This window comes from Ascaphus truei, chromosome 12 (genome assembly GCF_040206685.1).
Source record: "Ascaphus truei isolate aAscTru1 chromosome 12, aAscTru1.hap1, whole genome shotgun sequence".
In the NCBI taxonomy this organism is placed as follows: Eukaryota; Metazoa; Chordata; class Amphibia; order Anura; family Ascaphidae; genus Ascaphus; species Ascaphus truei.
In genome coordinates this window covers 40,449,935-40,469,266 of record NC_134494.1, presented here as the reverse complement: position 1 = coordinate 40,469,266, position 19,332 = coordinate 40,449,935, and the positions used below count along the sequence as shown (strand labels likewise).

Genomic DNA, 19,332 nt, shown 5'->3' with positions numbered 1-19,332 from the left:
CGTGTGTACAATATCACGTCACGTGTCGTGTGTATAATATCACGTCACGTGTCGTGTGTACAATATCACGTCACGTGTCGTGTGTATAATATCACGTCACGTGTCGTGTGTATAATATCACGTCACGTGTCGTGTGTATAATATCATGTCACGTGTCGTGTGTACAATATTATGTCACGTGTCGTGTGTACAATATCATGTCACGTGTCGTGTGTACAATATCATGTCACGTGTCGTGTGTACAATATCATGTCACGTGTCGTGTGTACAATATCATGTCACGTGTCGTGTGTACAATATCATGTCACGTGTCGTGTGTATAATATCATGTCACGTGTCGTGTGTACAATATCACGTCACGTGTCGTGTGTATAATATCACGTCACGTGTCGTGTGTACAATATCACGTCACGTGTCGTGTGTATAATATCACGTCACGTGTCGTGTGTATAATATCACGTCACGTGTCGTGTGTATAATATCACGTCACGTGTCGTGTGTACAATATTATGTCACGTGTCGTGTGTACAATATCATGTCACGTGTCGTGTGTACAATATCATGTCACGTGTCGTGTGTACAATATCATGTCACGTGTCGTGTGTACAATATCATGTCACGTGTCGTGTGTATAATATCATGTCACGTGTCGTGTGTACAATATCATGTCACGTGTCGTGTGTATAATATCATGTCACGTGTCGTGTGTATAATATCATGTCACGTGTCGTGTGTACAATATCATGTCACGTGTCGTGTGTACAATATCACGTCACGTGTCGTGTGTATAATATCACGTCACGTGTCGTGTGTACAATATCACGTCACGTGTCGTGTGTATAATATCACGTCACGTGTCGTGTGTATAATATCATGTCACGTGTCGTGTGTATAATATCATGTCACGTGTCATGTGTACAATATTATGTCACGTGTCGTGTGTACAATATCATGTCACGTGTCGTGTGTACAATATCATGTCACGTGTCGTGTGTACAATATCATGTCACGTGTCGTGTGTACAATATCATGTCACGTGTCGTGTGTACAATATCATGTCACGTGTCGTGTGTATAATATCATGTCACGTGTCGTGTGTAAAATATCATGTCACGTGTCGTGTGTACAATATCATGTCACGTGTCGTGTGTATAATATCATGTCACGTGTCGTGTGTATAATATCATGTCACGTGTCGTGTGTATAATATCATGTCACGTGTCGTGTGTATAATATCATGTCACGTGTCGTGTGTATAATATCATGTCACGTGTTGTGTTTATAATATCATGTCACGTGTCGTGTGTATAATATCATGTCACGTGTCGTGTGTATAATATCATGTCACGTGTCGTGTGTATAATATCATGTCACGTGTCGTGTGTATAATATCATGTCACGTGTCGTGTGTATAATATCATGTCACGTGTCGTGTGTATAATATCATGTCACGTGTCGTGTGTACAATATCATGTCACGTGTCGTGTGTATAATATCATGTCACGTGTCGTGTGTATAATATCATGTCACGTGTCGTGTGTATAATATCATGTCACGTGTCGTGTGTATAATATCATGTCACGTGTCGTGTGTATAATATCATGTCACGTGTCGTGTGTATAATATCACGTCACTTGTCGTGTGTATAATATCATGTCACGTGTCGTGTGTATAATATCATGTCACGTGTCGTGTGTATAATATCATGTCACGTGTCGTGTGTATAATATCATGTCACGTGTCGTGTGTATATTATCACGTCACGTGTCGTGTGTACAATATCATGTCACGTGTCGTGTGTATAATATCATGTCACGTGTCGTGTGTATAATATCATGTCATGTGTCGTGTGTACAATATCATGTCAAGTGCCGTGTGTACAATATCACGTCACGTGTCGTGTGTATAATATCACGTCACGTGTCGTGTGTATAATATCATGTCACGTGTCGTGTGTATAATATCACGTCACGTGTCGTGTGTACAATATCACGTCACGTGTCGTGTATACAATATCACGTCACGTGTCGTGTGTACAATATCACGTCACGTGTCGTGTGTACAATATCATGTCACGTGTCGTGTGTACAATATCATGTCACTTGTCGTGTGTATAATATCATGTCACTTGTCGTGTGTATAATATCACGACACGTGTCGTGTGTATATTATCATGTCACGTGTCGTGTGCACAATATCATGTCACGTGTCGTGTGTATAATATCATGTCACGTGTCGTGTGTATAATATCACGTCACGTGTCGTGTGTACAATATCACGTCACGTGTCGTGTGTACAATATCACGTCACGTGTCGTGTGTACAATATCATGTCACGTGTCGTGTGTACAATATCACGTCACGTGTCGTGTGTACAATATCACGTCACGTGTCGTGTGTACAATATCACGTCACGTGTCGTGTGTACAATATCACGTCACGTGTCGTGTGTACAATATCACGTCACGTGTCGTGAGTACAATATCACGTCACGTGTCGTGTGTACAATATCACGTCACGTGTCGTGTGTACAATATCACGTCACGTGTCGTGTGTACAATATCACGTCACGTGTCGTGTGTACAATATCATGTCACGTGTCGTGTGTACAATATCATGTCACGTGTCGTGTGTATAATATCATGTCACGTGTCGTGTGTATAATATCATGTCACGTGTCGTGTGTATAATATCATGTCACGTGTCGTGTGTATAATATCATGTCACGTGTCGTGTGTATAATATCATGTCACGTGTCGTGTGTATAATATCATGTCACGTGTCGTGTGTATAATATCATGTCACGTGTCGTGTGTACAATATCATGTCACGTGTCGTGTGTATAATATCATGTCACGTGTCGTGTGTATAATAGCATGTCACGTGTCGTGTGTATAATATCATGTCACGTGTCGTGTGTATAATATCATGTCACGTGTCGTGTGTATAATATCATGTCACGTGTCGTGTGTACAATATCATGTCACGTGTCGTGTGTACAATATCATGTCACGTGTCGTGTGTACAATATCATGTCACGTGTCGTGTGTACAATATCATGTCACGTGTCGTGTGTACAATATCACGTCACGTGTCGTGTGTATAATATCACGTCACGTGTCGTGTGTATAATATCATGTCACGTGTCGTGTGTATAATATCATGTCACGTGTCGTGTGTATAATATCATGTCACGTGTCGTGTGTATAATATCATGTCACGTGTCGTGTGTACAATATCATGTCACGTGTCGTGTGTATAATATCATGTCACGTGTCGTGTGTACAATATCATGTCACGTGTCGTGTGTATAATATCATGTCACGTGTCGTGTGTATAATATCATGTCACGTGTCGTGTGTACAATATCATGTCACGTGTCGTGTGTACAATATCATGTCACGTGTCGTGTGTATAATATCATGTCACGTGTCGTGTGTACAATATCATGTCACGTGTCGTGTGTACAATATCATGTCACGTGTCGTGTGTATAATATCATGTCACGTGTCGTGTGTACAATATCATGTCACGTGTCGTGTGTATAATATCATGTCACGTGTCGTGTGTATAATATCATGTCACGTGTCGTGTGTATAATATCATGTCACGTGTCGTGTGTACAATATCATGTCACGTGTCGTGTGTACAATATCATGTCACGTGTCGTGTGTACAATATCATGTCACGTGTCGTGTGTACAATATCATGTCACGTGTCGTGTGTAAAATATCATGTCACGTGTCGTGTGTATAATATCATGTCACGTGTCGTGTGTATAATATCATGTCACGTGTCGTGTGTATAATATCATGTCACGTGTCGTGTGTACAATATCATGTCACGTGTCGTGTGTACAATATCATGTCACGTGTCGTGTGTACAATATCATGTCACGTGTCGTGTGTACAATATCATGTCACGTGTCGTGTGTACAATATCATGTCACGTGTCGTGTGTACAATATCATGTCACGTGTCGTGTGTACAATATCATGTCACGTGTCGTGTGTACAATATCATGTCACGTGTCGTGTGTACAATATCATGTCACGTGTCGTGTGTACAATATTATGTCACGTGTCGTGTGTACAATATCATGTCACGTGTCGTGTGTACAATATTATGTCACGTGTCGTGTGTACAATATCATGTCACGTGTCGTGTGTACAATATCATGTCACGTGTCGTGTGTACAATATCATGTCACGTGTCGTGTGTATAATATCATGTCACGTGTCGTGTGTACAATATCATGTCACGTGTCGTGTGTACAATATCATGTCACGTGTCGTGTGTATAATATCACGTCACATACATTTCCAGACACGTCTGAGAGGGAGATGTTTCTGGTTCGCAAAGTTCATGAATTTTGAGAACTTTACGCTGGCCCCAAAACACCTCATCGTGGGGACTGAGTCCTAACACCTCATCGTGGGGACGGAGCCCTAACACCTCATCGTGGGGACTGAGCCCTAACACCTCATCGTGGGGACTGAGCCCTAACACCTCATCGTGGGGACTGAGCCCTAACACCTCATCGTGGGGACTGAGCCCTAACACCTCATCGTGGGGACTGAGCCCTAACACCTCATCGTGGGGACTGAGCCCTAACACCTCATCGTGGGGACTGAGCCCTAACACCTCATCGTGGGGACTGAGCCCTAACACCTCATCGTGGGGACTGAGCCCTAACACCTCATCGTGGGGACTGAGCCCTAACACCTCATCGTGGGGACTGAGCCCTAACACCTCATCGTGGGGACTGAGTCCTAACACCTCATCGTGGGGACTGAGCCCTAACACCTCATCGTGGGGACTGAGCCCTAACACCTCATCGTGGGGACTGAGCCCTAACACCTCATCGTGGGGACTGAGCCCTAACACCTCATCGTGGGGACTGAGCCCTAACACCTCATCGTGGGGACTGAGCCCTAACACCTCATTGTGGGGACTGAGCCCTAACACCTCATCGTGGGGACTGAGCCCTAACACCTCATCGTGGGGACTGAGCCCTAACACCTCATCGTGGGGACGGAGCCCTAACACCTCATCGTGGGGACTGAGCCCTAACACCTCATCGTGGGGACTGAGCCCTAACACCTCATCGTGGGGACTGAGCCCTAACACCTCATCGTGGGGACTGAGCCCTAACACCTCATCGTGGGGACTGAGCCCTAACACCTCATCGTGGGGACTGAGCCCTAACACCTCATCGTGGGGACTGAGCCCTAACACCTCATCGTGGGGACTGAGCCCTAACACCTCATCGTGGGGACGGAGCCCTAACACCTCATCGTGGGGACTGAGCCCTAACACCTCATCGTGGGGACTGAGTCCTAACACCTTTTAATTTACACAGATCCGCTTTCCCTGTCAGAGGAAGGGGATCTATTTGCTGGCCTTTTTAGCGCTGTAGGGGTTAATCTGACACACTGCCCCAAACGTGTTTTTAAGCCCTTTTGACCAGCGATCCCAATTTTCACCGAGGGGGATGTGATGGCCCCTGTACGAGGCAATGGGACTTACACCCTTCCTTGTGGCCCCGTACGAGGCAATGGGACTTACACCCTTCCTTGTGGCCCCGTACAAGGCAATGGGACTTACACCCTTCCTTGTGGCCCCGTACGAGGCAATGGGACTTACACCCTTCCTTGTGGCCCCGTACGAGGCAGTGGGATTGGAGTTACACCCTTCCTTGTGGCCCCGTACGAGGCAGTGGGATTGGAGTTACACCCTTCCTTGTGACCCCGTACGAGGCAGTGGGATTGGAGTTACACCCTTCCTTGTGGCCCCGTACCAGGCAGTGGGATTGGACTTACACCCTTCCTTGCGGCCCCGTACGAGGCAGTGGGATTGGATTTACACCCTTCCTTGTGGCCCCGTACGAGGCAGTGGGATTGGAGTTACACCCTTCCTTGTGGCCCCGTACGAGGCAGTGGGATTGGAGTTACACCCTTCCTTGTGGCCCCGTACGAGGCAGTGGGATTGGAGTTACACCCTTCCTTGTGGCCCCGTACAAGGCAGTGGGATTGGAGTTACACCCTTCCTTGTGGCCCCGTACGAGGCAGTGGGATTGGACTTACACCCTTCCTTGTGGCCCCGTACGAGGCAGTGGGATTGGAGTTACACCCTTCCTTGTGGCCCCTGTACGAGGCAGTGGGATTGGAGTTACACCCTTCCTTGTGGCCCCGTACGAGGCAATGGGAGTTACACCCTTCCTTGTGGCCCCGTACGAGGCAGTGGGATTGGAGTTACACCCTTCCTTGTGGCCCCGTACGAGGCAGTGGGATTGGAGTTACACCCTTCCTTGTGGCCCCGTACGAGGCAGTGGGATTGGAGTTACACCCTTCCTTGTGGCCCCGTACCAGGCAGTGGGATTGGAGTTACACCCTTCCTTGTGGCCCCGTACGAGGCAGTGGGAGTTACACCCTTCCTTGTGGCCCCGTACGAGGCAGTGGGATTGGAGTTACACCCTTCCTTGTGGCCCCGTACCAGGCAGTGGGATTGGAGTTACACCCTTCCTTGTGGCCCCGTACGAGGCAGTGGGAGTTACACCCTTCCTTGTGGCCCCGTACGAGGCAGTGGGATTGGAGTTACACCCTTCCTTGTGGCCCCGTACGAGGCAGTGGGATTGGAGTTACACCCTTCCTTGTGGCCCCGTACCAGGCAGTGGGATTGGACTTACACCCTTCCTTGCAGTATTCCACGCTGTACCCATCCAATCCTCCGGCCCCAATCCGCAGCGGGGGTTTCCATTTCAAGGAGATGCTGGTGTCACTAACGTCCTCCACCGACAGGTTGGTTGGTTCACTTGTGGGAGCTAAACGAGAACAAGAGCAGAGTGTCCTGTTAGGCCGAATCACACTCGTGGCGCTGCCACGGTATATACCACAGATAGCCACACAATATTGCGTCAGACCAAACACTCTCAGGCCGAGAAGAACCTTTGGGAGCCTCAGACCGACCTGCACGGTCCCAAATGGGAGAAGAGATATGTGAGTGGTCTGTGAATTCTCTACCACACTCAATCAGGCTCTCCCCTCCCACCCCGCACAGGCTCTCCCCTCCCACCCCGCACAGGCTCTCCCCTCCCACCCCGCACAGGCTCTCCCCTGCTACCCCGCACAGGCTCTCCCCTCCCACCCCGCACAGGCTCTCCCCTCCCACCCCGCACAGGCTCTCCCCTGCTACCCCACACAGGCTCTCCCCTGCCACCCTACACAGGCTCTCCCCTCCCACCCCGCACAGGCTCTCCCCTGCCACCCTACACAGGCTCTCCCCTCCCACCCTACACAGGCTCTCCCCTCCCACCCCGCACAGGCTCTCCCCTCCCACCCCGCACAGGCTCTCCCCTGCTACCCCACACAGGCTCTCCCCTGCCACCCTACACAGGCTCTCCCCTCCCACCCCGTATATGCATTTAAAGGTTCCCACTTTTTCAGAGAGGCGCATCCAACCCTCTCCTGACCTACAAACTCCCAGTCAGAGCTGCGATGTGGAGAGCCAAACCCCTGTGAGAAACTATATACACTATTCCTGGTGTCTCCACTCCCCTCCTTCTACAACAGGGGCAACTCCAGTCCTCAAGGGCCAAGTTTTCAGGATATCCCAGCTTCAGCACAGCTGCCTCAATCAGTCCCTGCTTCAGCACAGGTGGCTCAATCAGTGGCTCTGTCGAAGACTGCTCCACCTGCGCTGAAGCAGGGATATCCCGAAAACCTGATCTGCCCACCACTCTTCTAGATTGTAAGCTTCTTGGCACAGGGAGCTCCTTCCTCTTGCCTCAGTTTGTGCTCTCTTGTTACACAATGTTACTGTCGCTCGCCCATTGTACTGCGCTGTGGCGTATGTTACTGTCTCTCGCCCATTGTACTGCGCTGTGGCGTATGTTACTGTCTCTCGCCCATTGTACTGCGCTGTGGCGTATGTTACTGTCTCTCGCCCATTGTACTGCGCTGTGGCGTATGTTACTTTCTCGCCCATTGTACTGCGCTGTGGTGTATGTTACTGTCTCGCCCATTGTACTGCGCTGTGGCGTATGTTACTGTCTCTCGCCCATTGTACTGCGCTGTGGCGTATGTTACTTTCTCGCCCATTGTACTGCGCTGTGGCGTATGTTACTGTCTCTCGCCCATTGTACTGCGCTGTGGCGTATGTTACTTTCTCGCCCATTGTACTGCGCTGTGCATATGTTATTGTCTCTCACCCATTGTACTGCGCTGGGTCAAATAAATGACATTAATTGCTGTATTGGGAATTCTATCAAACACTTGAACAATAAGAATGTACAATTACAGACCCCGTCGCACATGCACACAGGGGGGGGGGCGGTTATGCACACAGGGGGGGGTTATGCACACAGGGGGGGGGTTATGCACACAGGGGGTGGGGGTTATGCACACAGGGGGTGGGGGTTATGCACACAGGGGGTGGGGGTTATGCACACAGGGGGTGGGGGTTATGCACACAGGGGGTGGGGGTTATGCACACAGGGGGTGGGGGTTATGCACACAGGGGGTGGGGGTTATGCACACAGGGGGTGGGGGTTATGCACACAGGGGGTGGGGGTTATGCACACAGGGGGGGGGGTTATGCACACAGGGGGGGGTTCTGTACTCAGATCTCCTGGCTGTAAGTAACACTCAGCCCTGCATTCCAATAAGAAGATAGAGGAATCCTCCTGAAAGCGATTTGCATTTTTCCGGTGATAAATCGGGGGTATTGTGGGATTTTCTCTCTGGTTCTGTCGCTGGGAAATGTCGGTAGATCAATTCCAAACTGCGCTGCTGTATACAACAACCGCTAGCAGAATATAACCAGCACTGAAACCGCCTTTATCTTACATACTGTCCCAAGAGACACCATGTGCCAATTATTCCCAAAGGGCAGGGACGGGCACCTCCAGCCCTCAAGGGCTGGGTTTTCAGGATATCCCTGCTTCAGCACAAGTGGCTCAGTCAGTTCCTGCTTCAGCACAAGTGGCTCAGTCAGTCCCTGCTTCAGCACAGGTGGCTCAATCAGTCCCTGCTTCAGCACAGGTGGCTCAATCAGTCCCTGCTTCAGCACAGGGGGCTCAATCAATACCTGCTTCAGCACAGGGGGCTCAATCAGTCCCTGCTTCAGCAAAGGTGGCTCAATCAGTCCCTGCTTCAGCACAGGGGGCTCAATCAATACCTGCTTCAGCACAGGTGGCTCAATCAGCCCTCTCTTTGATAAAGGCAGTTCTCTGCCGACACGTTGGACCTTTTGGTGGCCCATTAAATATTCTTTGCATAATACCGTGTGCCTGCTTCCATTCTCTACACTCAGTCACTGCTTCAGCACAGGTGGCTCAATCAGTCCCTGCTCAGCACAGGGGCTCAATCAAAGGTTCAGTCTTCGACTGAGCCTCTGATTGAGCCCCCTGTGCTGAAGCAGGGATATGCTGAAAACTGAACTCGTTGGTGGCGGTTGAGGACTGGAGTTTCCCATGGGGAGTAGATGCTCAGGCATTACTTTGTACAGGAGCTGCCTAACGAACATGGCCAATGATACCACCGAGAAAACCAACATCCGCAGGTCCTGATGGACACAGTAACTAGTAACAGGTGGTCCTGTTAGATAACATGTAACATTGGCCCATTATATACTGTTCAATCACACAGTCCTGTGAGCCGCATGAATTAGAAACAATAAACAACACATAGTAACACAATTACCTTACACGGCAGGATTTGCACCCGTCGCTGCTTCCTTACTGCACATTTACCTTGACACAAAGACCTATTTACAGCAAACAATCCCACCGCTGCCACCAAGAAGAGGTCCCCTGGCCCCTCACTACCTGTCCTTACTCACTGGCTCCTCACTCGCCACACGCACAAGTTTTCTCCACGTTTAAAAACATCTCAAAGACAAATACATGGGGTGAAACTCCTCGGGACGGGTGTTCAGGGGGATGCTCAGACCTGTGGTTTCTTTGCATGATTTACGTTTCCTCTCATTTCTTGGTGATCCTGTCTGGTGAGAGGCTGCAGGGTCCACACATTTAGACACACGAGTCATTGTGGAGCTGTATGTCCAGTCACCGATGGAGTCTCCAGACACTGAAACCAAACTCCCAGCTCACAGCACAAATATACAGGGGCACAAACCTGGGTGGGTTCTATTAATCCAGGATCTATATCAGTGAGGGAGGGTGATGTACTCAACTCTTCGGAGACCCTCCCCCCTCTCTCCACAGCAAAACATATTTCTTTCACTAAATACCTCCTGATCTCCATCATCCCCCCCCCTGCTCTCACCTCTAAATATAGCAACCACACTCTCATCAGCACATTCACGAAACTAAAACCCAGACAGAGAGGATGGGAACGGTGCAGAGAAAAGGAGGGAAAAAATCCATTTAAAAGAAAAAAGCAGAGAGAATATAAAGGAAACATCTTTAAAAACTTAAATTAAAATGTAAAAGCGTTTATTATTTATTACAAGAAGTAAAAAAGGGAGATATTGGAACTGTTCCCTCCTACTGAGTCTTATCTCAGATTGTCTTCAAGGTGACTCTTGGTAACTCAAGATTGACTGATACACTGACCACTGATGGATATCACCAGGCAGACAGCCGTGAAAACGCCACGCTGCGATTCTGTGGAAACCTGATTATCGCTGTTGAGGTTTTGCACCGAATAAGTCGTTTGTCTATTTTAACATTTCTCTCCACTGCGTGTTTATTTTTTGGGGTGGGAACATAGAACGGTTCATAAACAGGGGGACTTGTTTGTAAGAATACGCGTTTCGCCAAACCAGAAGAGAAGCCTGATTAGGCGAAATGCGTAGGGAGTAGTGCAGGTGCGAGGTGACGTATGATTTGTCGGTCTGGTGACACCGAGGATGTATTAACACAGGGGTGTGCAAACTGAGGGGTGCGCCCAGATGTTCTGGGTAGGGGGGGGGACGCGGCGCTTACAGAGGCCCCGCGCTCTTCCCGAAGGCATTTAAATTAAATGCCGGGGGAGCGGTGAGGGCCTCTGTAAGTTCCCTTACCTCATCTCTGGCGGCTTCGGGCGACGCAGCGTCACGACGCCGCGGGATGACATGACGTTGCGACATCAGAAACACCGGAGACAAGGTAAGAGGGGGGACGGGACGCGAGCAGGGGGGCACAGAGGAAAAACTTTGCGCGCCCCTGTTTTAACAATCTGTATTTTAATTTTTCCTCCTCATACCTAACACATTATTTCGTTTTTCTAATGTACACGCTGTTCATTTTCATCGTGCTAATTGATAGCTATTTGTGGTTTTGAGCTCAATTAATACATTCAAAGTCCTTTGGTTTTCATTCCTTTTGTACCTTAGAACTTAAATTTTTTATTTTTTCATCAACTTATTTCTGTATTCAAGTTTGTAAACTGTATGAAAGGAAACGTGATAAATACAAATATTTAAAAAAAATGGAAAAATGTAATGAGAGAGAAGATGAAATAAGCAAAGTTGCTGCCTTCATCGGACTAGAGGTGGGACTAGAGACTCTCCCTTTCTCCGGACTAGAGACTCTCCCCTTCTCCGGACTAGAGATGGGACTAGAGACTCTCCCCTTCTCCGGACTAGAGATGGGACTAGATACTCTCCCCTTCTCCGGACTAGAGATGGGACTAGAGACTCTACCCTTCTCCGGACTAGAGATGGGACTAGATACTCTCCCCTTCTCCGGACTAGAGATGGGACTAGATACTCTCCCCTTCTCCGGACTAGAGATGGGACTAGATACTCTCCCCTTCTCCGGAGTAGAGGTGGGACTAGAGACTCTCCCTTTCTCCGGACTAGAGACTCTCCCCTTCTCCGGACTAGAGATGGGACTAGATACTCTCCCCTTCTCCGGACTAGAGATGGGACTAGAGACTCTCCCCTTCTCCGGACTAGAGATGGGACTAGATACTCTCCCCTTCTCCGGACAAGAGATGGGACTAGATACTCTCCCCTTCTCCGGACTAGAGATGGGACTAGATACTCTCCCCTTCTCCGGACTAGAGATGGGACTAGATACTCTCCCCTTCTCCGGACTAGAGATGGGACTAGATACTCTCCCCTTCTCCGGACTAGAGGTGGGACTAGAGACTCTCCCCTTCTCTGGACTAGGGACTCTCCCCTTCTCCGGACTAGAGATGGGACTAGATACTCTCCCCTTCTCCGGACTAGAGATGGAACTAGAGACTCTCCCCTTCTCCGGACTAGAGATGGGACTAGAGACTTTCCCCTTCACCGGACTAGAGATGGGACTAGATACTCTCCCCTTCACCGGACTAGAGATGGGACTAGAGACTCTCCCTTTCACCGGACTAGAGATGGGGCTAGAGACTCTCCCCTTCTCCAGACTAGAGACTCTCCCCTTCCCAAACTAGAGATGGGACTAAGGACTCTCCCCTTCCCCTAACTAGAGATGGGACTAGAGACTCTCCCCTCCTCTAGAGATGTAGCGGTTTTGGATTAATCTGCACGGATTAAAACTGGAACAATTCGTCGACGGAATTGACACCGCGGAACGACTTTAGAATGGAAAGTGCTGGAAATTCCGTGAAACGGATTTTGACAGTTTCGCCTTCTCTACACCATCTAAATCAGCAGGAAGTTCTGAGATTGTAAGAAAGACAATACAACTCTCAATAATGCACGTTGTATATTAACAGCCCACTGAGCTGTGCGTCTTATCCCTAATCCCAATTTATCCACACCGCCACTCCTAAATCCCAAATGAAAGGAAGCAGTGTGAAATAGGGCACGATAGTTTGTTGCATTGACATTGGGAAACCGGTTCAAACAGTAAATATCACAATAACATACAAAAACGCGTTTCTTAACATCCGCCAGAGCCGTTTCCCATTTGACAGTAGCTACACATAAAGAAGAGACCTGTTATGTGTACATTACTACATCTATGAAGACCTCTTTTGCTGGCCAATTTAAAGGTATCACAACCTATGACAACTCTACACTTCTTCGGGGGCCAATGGTAGAAGAACGTTGCACCCCCCAAAGTAAACAGTGCACAATCAACTCCTCCACTGGTGTCAGGTTGATACTCAGTATTTTATGAATGACCGGCACTTACCAATGGGCATGAAAGGCTGGGAGGGCTGGCTGGGGCGGGACATGCCAATGGAGTTCACCGCATAAATGCGCGTCTCGTACACCATACCCTCGATCATCCGCCGGCACTCGAAGGACAGATCCTTCACCAGGTCAAAGTTTTGCCGCATCCAGCGGTAACTCTTCTTCTTCTTCCTCTCCAGGATGTAACCTGCAGGTGCGTGAGCCAGGGGTCAAACGGTCAATATCAACAGCAGGTGGAAATAAAGGTCAAGGGTCACAGGGATGTGTAACGGTAATGGAAGGGTGAAGAAAAAGTGTTTAGGAAGAAAGTGAAAGGTCAAAGTGAGAGGAGATAGGAGTAAAAGAACAGGGATCAAAGGTCATAGGTCAGGGAGAAAATGGTAAAGGTCATAACAAGTGAAGTTGTTGGTATGAAGATCAATAAGGATCAAAAGGTTACAGTCCGGCAAGGTTATCAAAGGTCAGGTCAGCAGTGAGACGGTATGTTCAGGGGACAAGAGGAGATTTGCAGAATCCTACCCAGTATTGCTTGACCTCCATCATATTTGGGGGCCTCCCACTGCACGGTGCAGTAATCCTCTCCAATGTTCAGGACTTGGGGAGCCTCAGGGGGGTCTGGGACATCTGGAATGAAGGGAGACTACGACGTGAAGTCTATCAAAAACAGCCAACCCAAACTGGCCCCAGCGCAAGACGGCTCTCGTACAATGCTTCAACTGATCAAGTCCTTTCCATAACCCATGCCAGAGAGGGCTCATAATCAGTGTTATTAGGGCGTTTTTACCATTCTAAACTCTTCTAAATGAGGCCCAGAGACATATGTCCAAATGTTTAATGAGATTTTCTTTCTTTAAATCAGGCACATTAGCACTATTATTTTTTTAACCGCTGCTCATGATCTGGGATACACCTCCGTTTATACCTCTATCTCCTTCTCAGACTCGCTGTAAGCGCCCTATCTCTATCTAATCCACACAGCTCCAAATGCAGTGCGCTGTCTCCCGTCTTCCCAGCCTATCTCCCATCTTCCCAGCTCTGCCAGCCTATCTCCCATCTTCCCAGCTCTGCCAGCCTATCTCCCATCTTCTCAGCTCTGCCAGCCTATCTCCCATCTTCCCAGCTCTGCCAGCCTATCTCCCATCTTCCCAGCTCTGCCAGCCTATCACCCATCTTCCCAGCTCTGCCAGCCTATCTCCCATCTTCCCAGCTCTGCCAGCCTATCACCCATCTTCCCAGCTCTGCCAGCCTATCACCCATCTTCCCAGCTCTGCCAGCCTATCTCCCATCTTCCCAGCTCTGCCAGCCTATCTCCCATCTTCCCAGCTCTGCCAGCCTATCTCCCATCTTCCCAGCTCTGCCAGCCTATCACCCATCTTCCCAGCTCTGCCAGCCTATCACCCATCTTCCCAGCCTATCTCCCATCTTCCCAGCTCTGCCAGCCTATCTCCCATCTTCCCAGCTCTGCCAGCCTATCTCCCATCTTCCCAGCTCTGCCAGCCTATCTCCCATCTTCCCAGCTCTGCCAGCCTATCTCCCATCTTCCCAGCTCTGCCAGCCTATTTCCCATCTTCCCAGCTCTGCCAGCCTATCACCCATCTTCCCAGCTCTGCCAGCCTATCACCCATCTTCCCAGCTCTGCCAGCCTATCTCCCATCTTCCCAGCTCTGCCAGCCTATCTCCCATCTTCCCAGCTCTGCCAGCCTATCTCCCATCTTCCCAGCTCTGCCAGCCTATCACCCATCTTCCCAGCTCTGCCAGCCTATCTCCCATCTTCCCAGCTCTGCCAAACCTATCTCCCATCTTCCCAGCTCTGCCAGCCTATCACTCATCTTCCCAGCTCTGCCAGCCTATCACTCATCTTCCCAGCTCTGCCAGCCTATCTCCCATCTTCCCAGCTCTGCCAGCCTATCACTCATCTTCCCAGCTCTGCCAGCCTATCTCCCATCTTCCCAGCTCTGCCAGCCTATCTCCCATCTTCCCAGCTCTGCCAGCCTATCTCCCATCTTCCCAGCTCTGCCAGCCTATCTCCTATCTTCCCAGCTCTGCCAGCCTATCTCCCATCTTCCCAGCTCTGCCAGCCTATCTCCCATCTTCCCAGCTCTGCCAGCCTATCACCCATCTTCCCAGCCTATCTCCCATCTTCCCAGCTCTGCCAGCCTATCACCCATCTTCCCAGCCTATCTCCCATCTTCCCAGCTCTGCCAGCCTATCACCCATCTTCCCAGCTCTGCCAGCCTATGTCCCATGTCACGAGTTACAAGTGCAGCCTTTTCAGCTCTCCGATTTCCATAGGACCCAAGGACTGTTGGTATCCAAAAAGCACAGTGGAAAAACGAGTCAGAAAACAGAGAAGTGGGTTGAAATCCCATTATAACACGGAGGTGGTTGATCATACTGATCTTCCCCTCAAATTGCAACATTAAACCCCCCTCCCCAATATCCTCTCAATGACATTGAGCATCTCTCCTCTCTGCTGTGACTCACCGATGACCTTCACATTGATGTTGGCCGTGTCCTCTCCAGCTGGATTCTTCACCACCACAGTGTATGCCCCCTCATCCTGCTTCTCAGCCCCCTCAATAGTAAAGACGCAGTGATCTGCGTGAGTCTCCACGTGGACTCTGCCCTCTGATGCGGAAATGATCTGTGGAGAGAAGGGTGTGAGTGGGGAGCTCGCAGGGACAGACGTGGGGAGGGGGAAGGGTTATTCTGCAGAAGGGAAACAAGGGTTGTTGAGTAGAAAGGTGACACGTATTCAAACCTTCTTGGCTTCAGATTTTGAGCTGTATGTTCACTGGCTGTTGAAGTCTTATTTATATCTATTGAGTCACAAACCCATATATAACATTATTTACCATAATGTACTATATTTAAACAACAGAACCTAAACTGCAACAGAATACGTATTAAAGAATATCTAGTTTGACCAATCTTTTGGCCAAAAGAAGTGAGCTTTACATTTGACAAGAAAATGTATCACTGAATTAAAGAATTTCATCTATATTGGATGTGGCTTCTTTGTTTACAAATCAGAATATTGTGGTTTGCAAACAAATAGTTCATAATCCACCAAAATTGCTCGCACCTCCATTTTTACCATTATTATTATTACTCGGAGTTATCCTGTAAAAACACAAACCATCCCTGACTTTAACCATTGTATACTACACGGGGAAGTGCGCAGTACCGGGACAGGGAAGTGCGCATGACGGGGACGGGGGAAAGTGCGCAGTACCGGGACAGGGACGCGCGCATGACGGGGACGGAGGAAAGTGAGCAGGATGGGGAAGTGCGCAGGACGGGGAAGAGTGCAGGTTGGGGAAGCGCACAGGACGGGGAAGAGAGCAGGACGGGGAAGCGCGCAGGTTGGGGAAGAGTGCAGGTTGGGGAAGAGTGCAGGATGGGGAAGAGTGCAGGACGGGGAAGCGCGCAGGTTGGGGAAGAGTGCAGGACGGGGAAGCGCGCAGGTTGGGGAAGAGTGCAGGACAGGGAAGCGCACAGGTTGGGGAAGAGTACAGGACGGGGAAGCGCGCAGGTTGGGGAAGAGTGCAGGACAGGGAAGCGCACAGGTTGGGGAAGAGTGCAGGACGGGGAAGAGTGCAGGACGGGGAAGCGCGCAGGTTGGGGGAAGCGCGCAAGTTGGGGAAGAGTGCAGGACGGGGAAGCGCGCAGGTTGGGGGAAGCGCGCAAGTTGGGGAAGAGTGCAGGACGGGGAAGCGCGCAGGTTGGGGAAGAGTGCAGGACGGGGAAGCGCGCAGGTTGGGGAAGACTGCAGGTTGGGGAAGAGTGCAGGTTGGGGAAGAGTGCAGGTTGGGGAAGAGTGCAGGACGGGAAAGCGCGCAGGTTGGGGAAGAGTGCAGGTTGGGGAAGAGTGCAGGACGGGGAAGCGCGCAGGTTGGGGAAGACTGCAGGTTGGGGAAGAGTGCAGGTTGGGGAAGAGTGCAGGTTGGGGAAGAGTGCAGGACGGGAAAGCGCGCAGGTTGGGGAAGAGTGCAGGTTGGGGAAGAGTGCAGGACGGGGAAGCGCGCAGGTTGGGGAAGAGTGCAGGACGGGGAAGAGTGCAGGTTGGGGAAGAGTACAGGTTGGGGAAGAGTGCAGGTTGGGGAAGAGTGCAGGTTGGGGAAGAGTGCAGGATGGGGAAGAGTGCAGGTTGGGGAAGAGTGCAGGACGGGGAAGCGCGCAGGTTGGGGAAGAGTGCAGGACGGGGAAGAGTGCAGGTTGGGGAAGAGTGCAGGTTGGGGAAGAGTGCAGGTTGGGGAAGAGTGCAGGACGGGGAAGAGTGCAGGACGGGGAAGAGTGCAGGACGGGGAAGGCCGCAGGTTGGTGAAGAGTGCAGGACGGGGAAGAGTGCAGGACAGGGGAAGCGCGCAGGTTGGGGAAGAGTTCAGGACGGGGAAGCGCATAGGACGGGGAGACGATCTGTCTGCCAAAATCTGGAGTCAAGTGTAGCTTCACCTTTGGGGGGTTTCTGCCACATGCTCCTTTTTAAAACATAATTATTTATTGTAGTTTAGATGTAAATTCATTTTTCTGTTTGAGACTTAAGCGTTTTTCTTTACACGCAAAAGTAACACAGCCTTTCCTTGTCTGTTGTGATCACACGCATGGTACAAAGTCCTCCCGTCAGGGATTTCCCTGATCACTGCATCGTTGGGATTGCTGCTTTGCACGGCTCTGCATCGGCCGGGTTAGTCAGCAGAGTGATGTAAGAGTGTTGTTAGACGGTGCGTGGTCACACATGGGACGGTTCACACGTGATATAAGTACAGGGTTACACACGCAGTGCTTGTGGTTAGGCACCGGCAGGGCATGGGAAGCCCAACTTACAGCCACGCCTCCGCCCAGTTCCTCCCCAGGCTCAGAACCAGTCCTGATCCAGGGGATCTGCTCAATGACCTGAGCATGGGAAACAGAGCTGAGACTACAGGCAAAAAGCAAGGGGGCTTCAGAAATGGGGGGGGAGGGGGCGGTGAATGGGGGGGCAGCGGGATACAACCGCTCCCTTTTACATAGCGCCATCTATGATCAGGAGCACGCTCCAACGATCTTTCCGGCAGCGCAGAGGTGGGGGAAGAAGGTGGAGAATGTGTCCGTGGCCACACGGACGTGGCTGCCACAGGGACGTGGCTGCGGCGTGAACCCAACCTACACACCTGTGTAAAAAGTCACTGAGGAGCCACTTGTGCACACATCTTCAGAAAAGCAACAGGGAATAAAAGGAAGACTTAGGGCCATATTTACTAAATGGTACTAAGCTATGAGAAGCCCCACGGCTCGCCACTTCATTGTACCCTAACGTGCATCATGGCGTAGCACTGTTTAGTAGAGGGAGGCTATAACCTCTTGTCTGTAACTCATGTACATTCTGTAGGTCAAGGATTTACTGTGCCTGCCCTGTTATGTGAGGCACAGCACCGCACACACTGAAAGCAGCAGCATGTCCTGGGACTGGCACTGTGTGGGTCTCAATCCCTTAGTGGTAATCGTTCCAGGCCAGGATTTCCCTTCTGCCAAACTGTATTGTATTCCTCTCTGTGTTACATTGTGTGGGGTTGTATTTCTCTGTGTGTTACATTGTGTGTGGGGTTGTATTTCTCTGCGTGTTACATTGTGTGTGGGGTTGTATTCCTCTGCGTGTTACATTGTGTGTGGGGTTGTATTTCTCTGCGTGTTACATTGTGTGTGGGGTTGTATTCCTCTGCGTGTTACATTGTGTGGGGGGTTGTATTTCTCTGCATGTTACATTGTGTGGGGTTGTATTCCTCTGTGTGTTACATTGTGTGGGGTTGTATTCCTCTGCGTGTTACATTGTGTGGGGTTGTATTTCTCTGCGTGTTACATTGTGTGTGGCTGTATTCCTCTCTGTGTTACATTGTGTGGGATTGTATTCCTCTCTGTGTTACATTGTGTGGGGTTGTATTCCTCTGTGTGTTACATTGTGTGGGGTTGTATTTCTCTGTGTGTTACATTGTGTGGGGTTGTATTTCTCTGCGTGTTACATTGTGTGGGGCTGTATTTCTCTGCGTGTTACATTGTGTGGGGTTGTATTCCTCTGTGTGTTACATTGTGTGTGGCTGTATTCCTCTCTGTGTGTTACATTGTGTGGGGCTGTATTCCTCTGCGTGTTACATTGTGTGGGATTGTATTCCTCTGTGTGTTACATTGTGTGGGATTGTATTCCTCTGTGTGTTACATTGTGTGTGGGATTGTATTCCTCTCTGTGTTACATTGTGTGGGGTTGTATT

General features: G+C 49.9%; 1 protein-coding gene across 1 annotated transcript in view; it reads right to left on the bottom strand.

Annotated features, from left to right (window-relative positions):
- MYBPC3 (myosin binding protein C3) overlaps positions 1–19,332 on the bottom strand; it is a 79,537-nt gene that overhangs the window by 25,638 nt on the left and 34,567 nt on the right. Inside the window, exons 21-25 of the mRNA XM_075567479.1 lie at positions 17,915–17,983; positions 15,572–15,731; positions 13,607–13,711; positions 13,086–13,274; positions 6,687–6,821 (exon numbers count right to left, since the gene is read on the bottom strand). Coding sequence (XP_075423594.1) covers positions 6,687–6,821; positions 13,086–13,274; positions 13,607–13,711; positions 15,572–15,731; positions 17,915–17,983 — 658 coding nt within the window. The remainder of the gene's footprint in view (positions 1–6,686; positions 6,822–13,085; positions 13,275–13,606; positions 13,712–15,571; positions 15,732–17,914; positions 17,984–19,332) is intronic.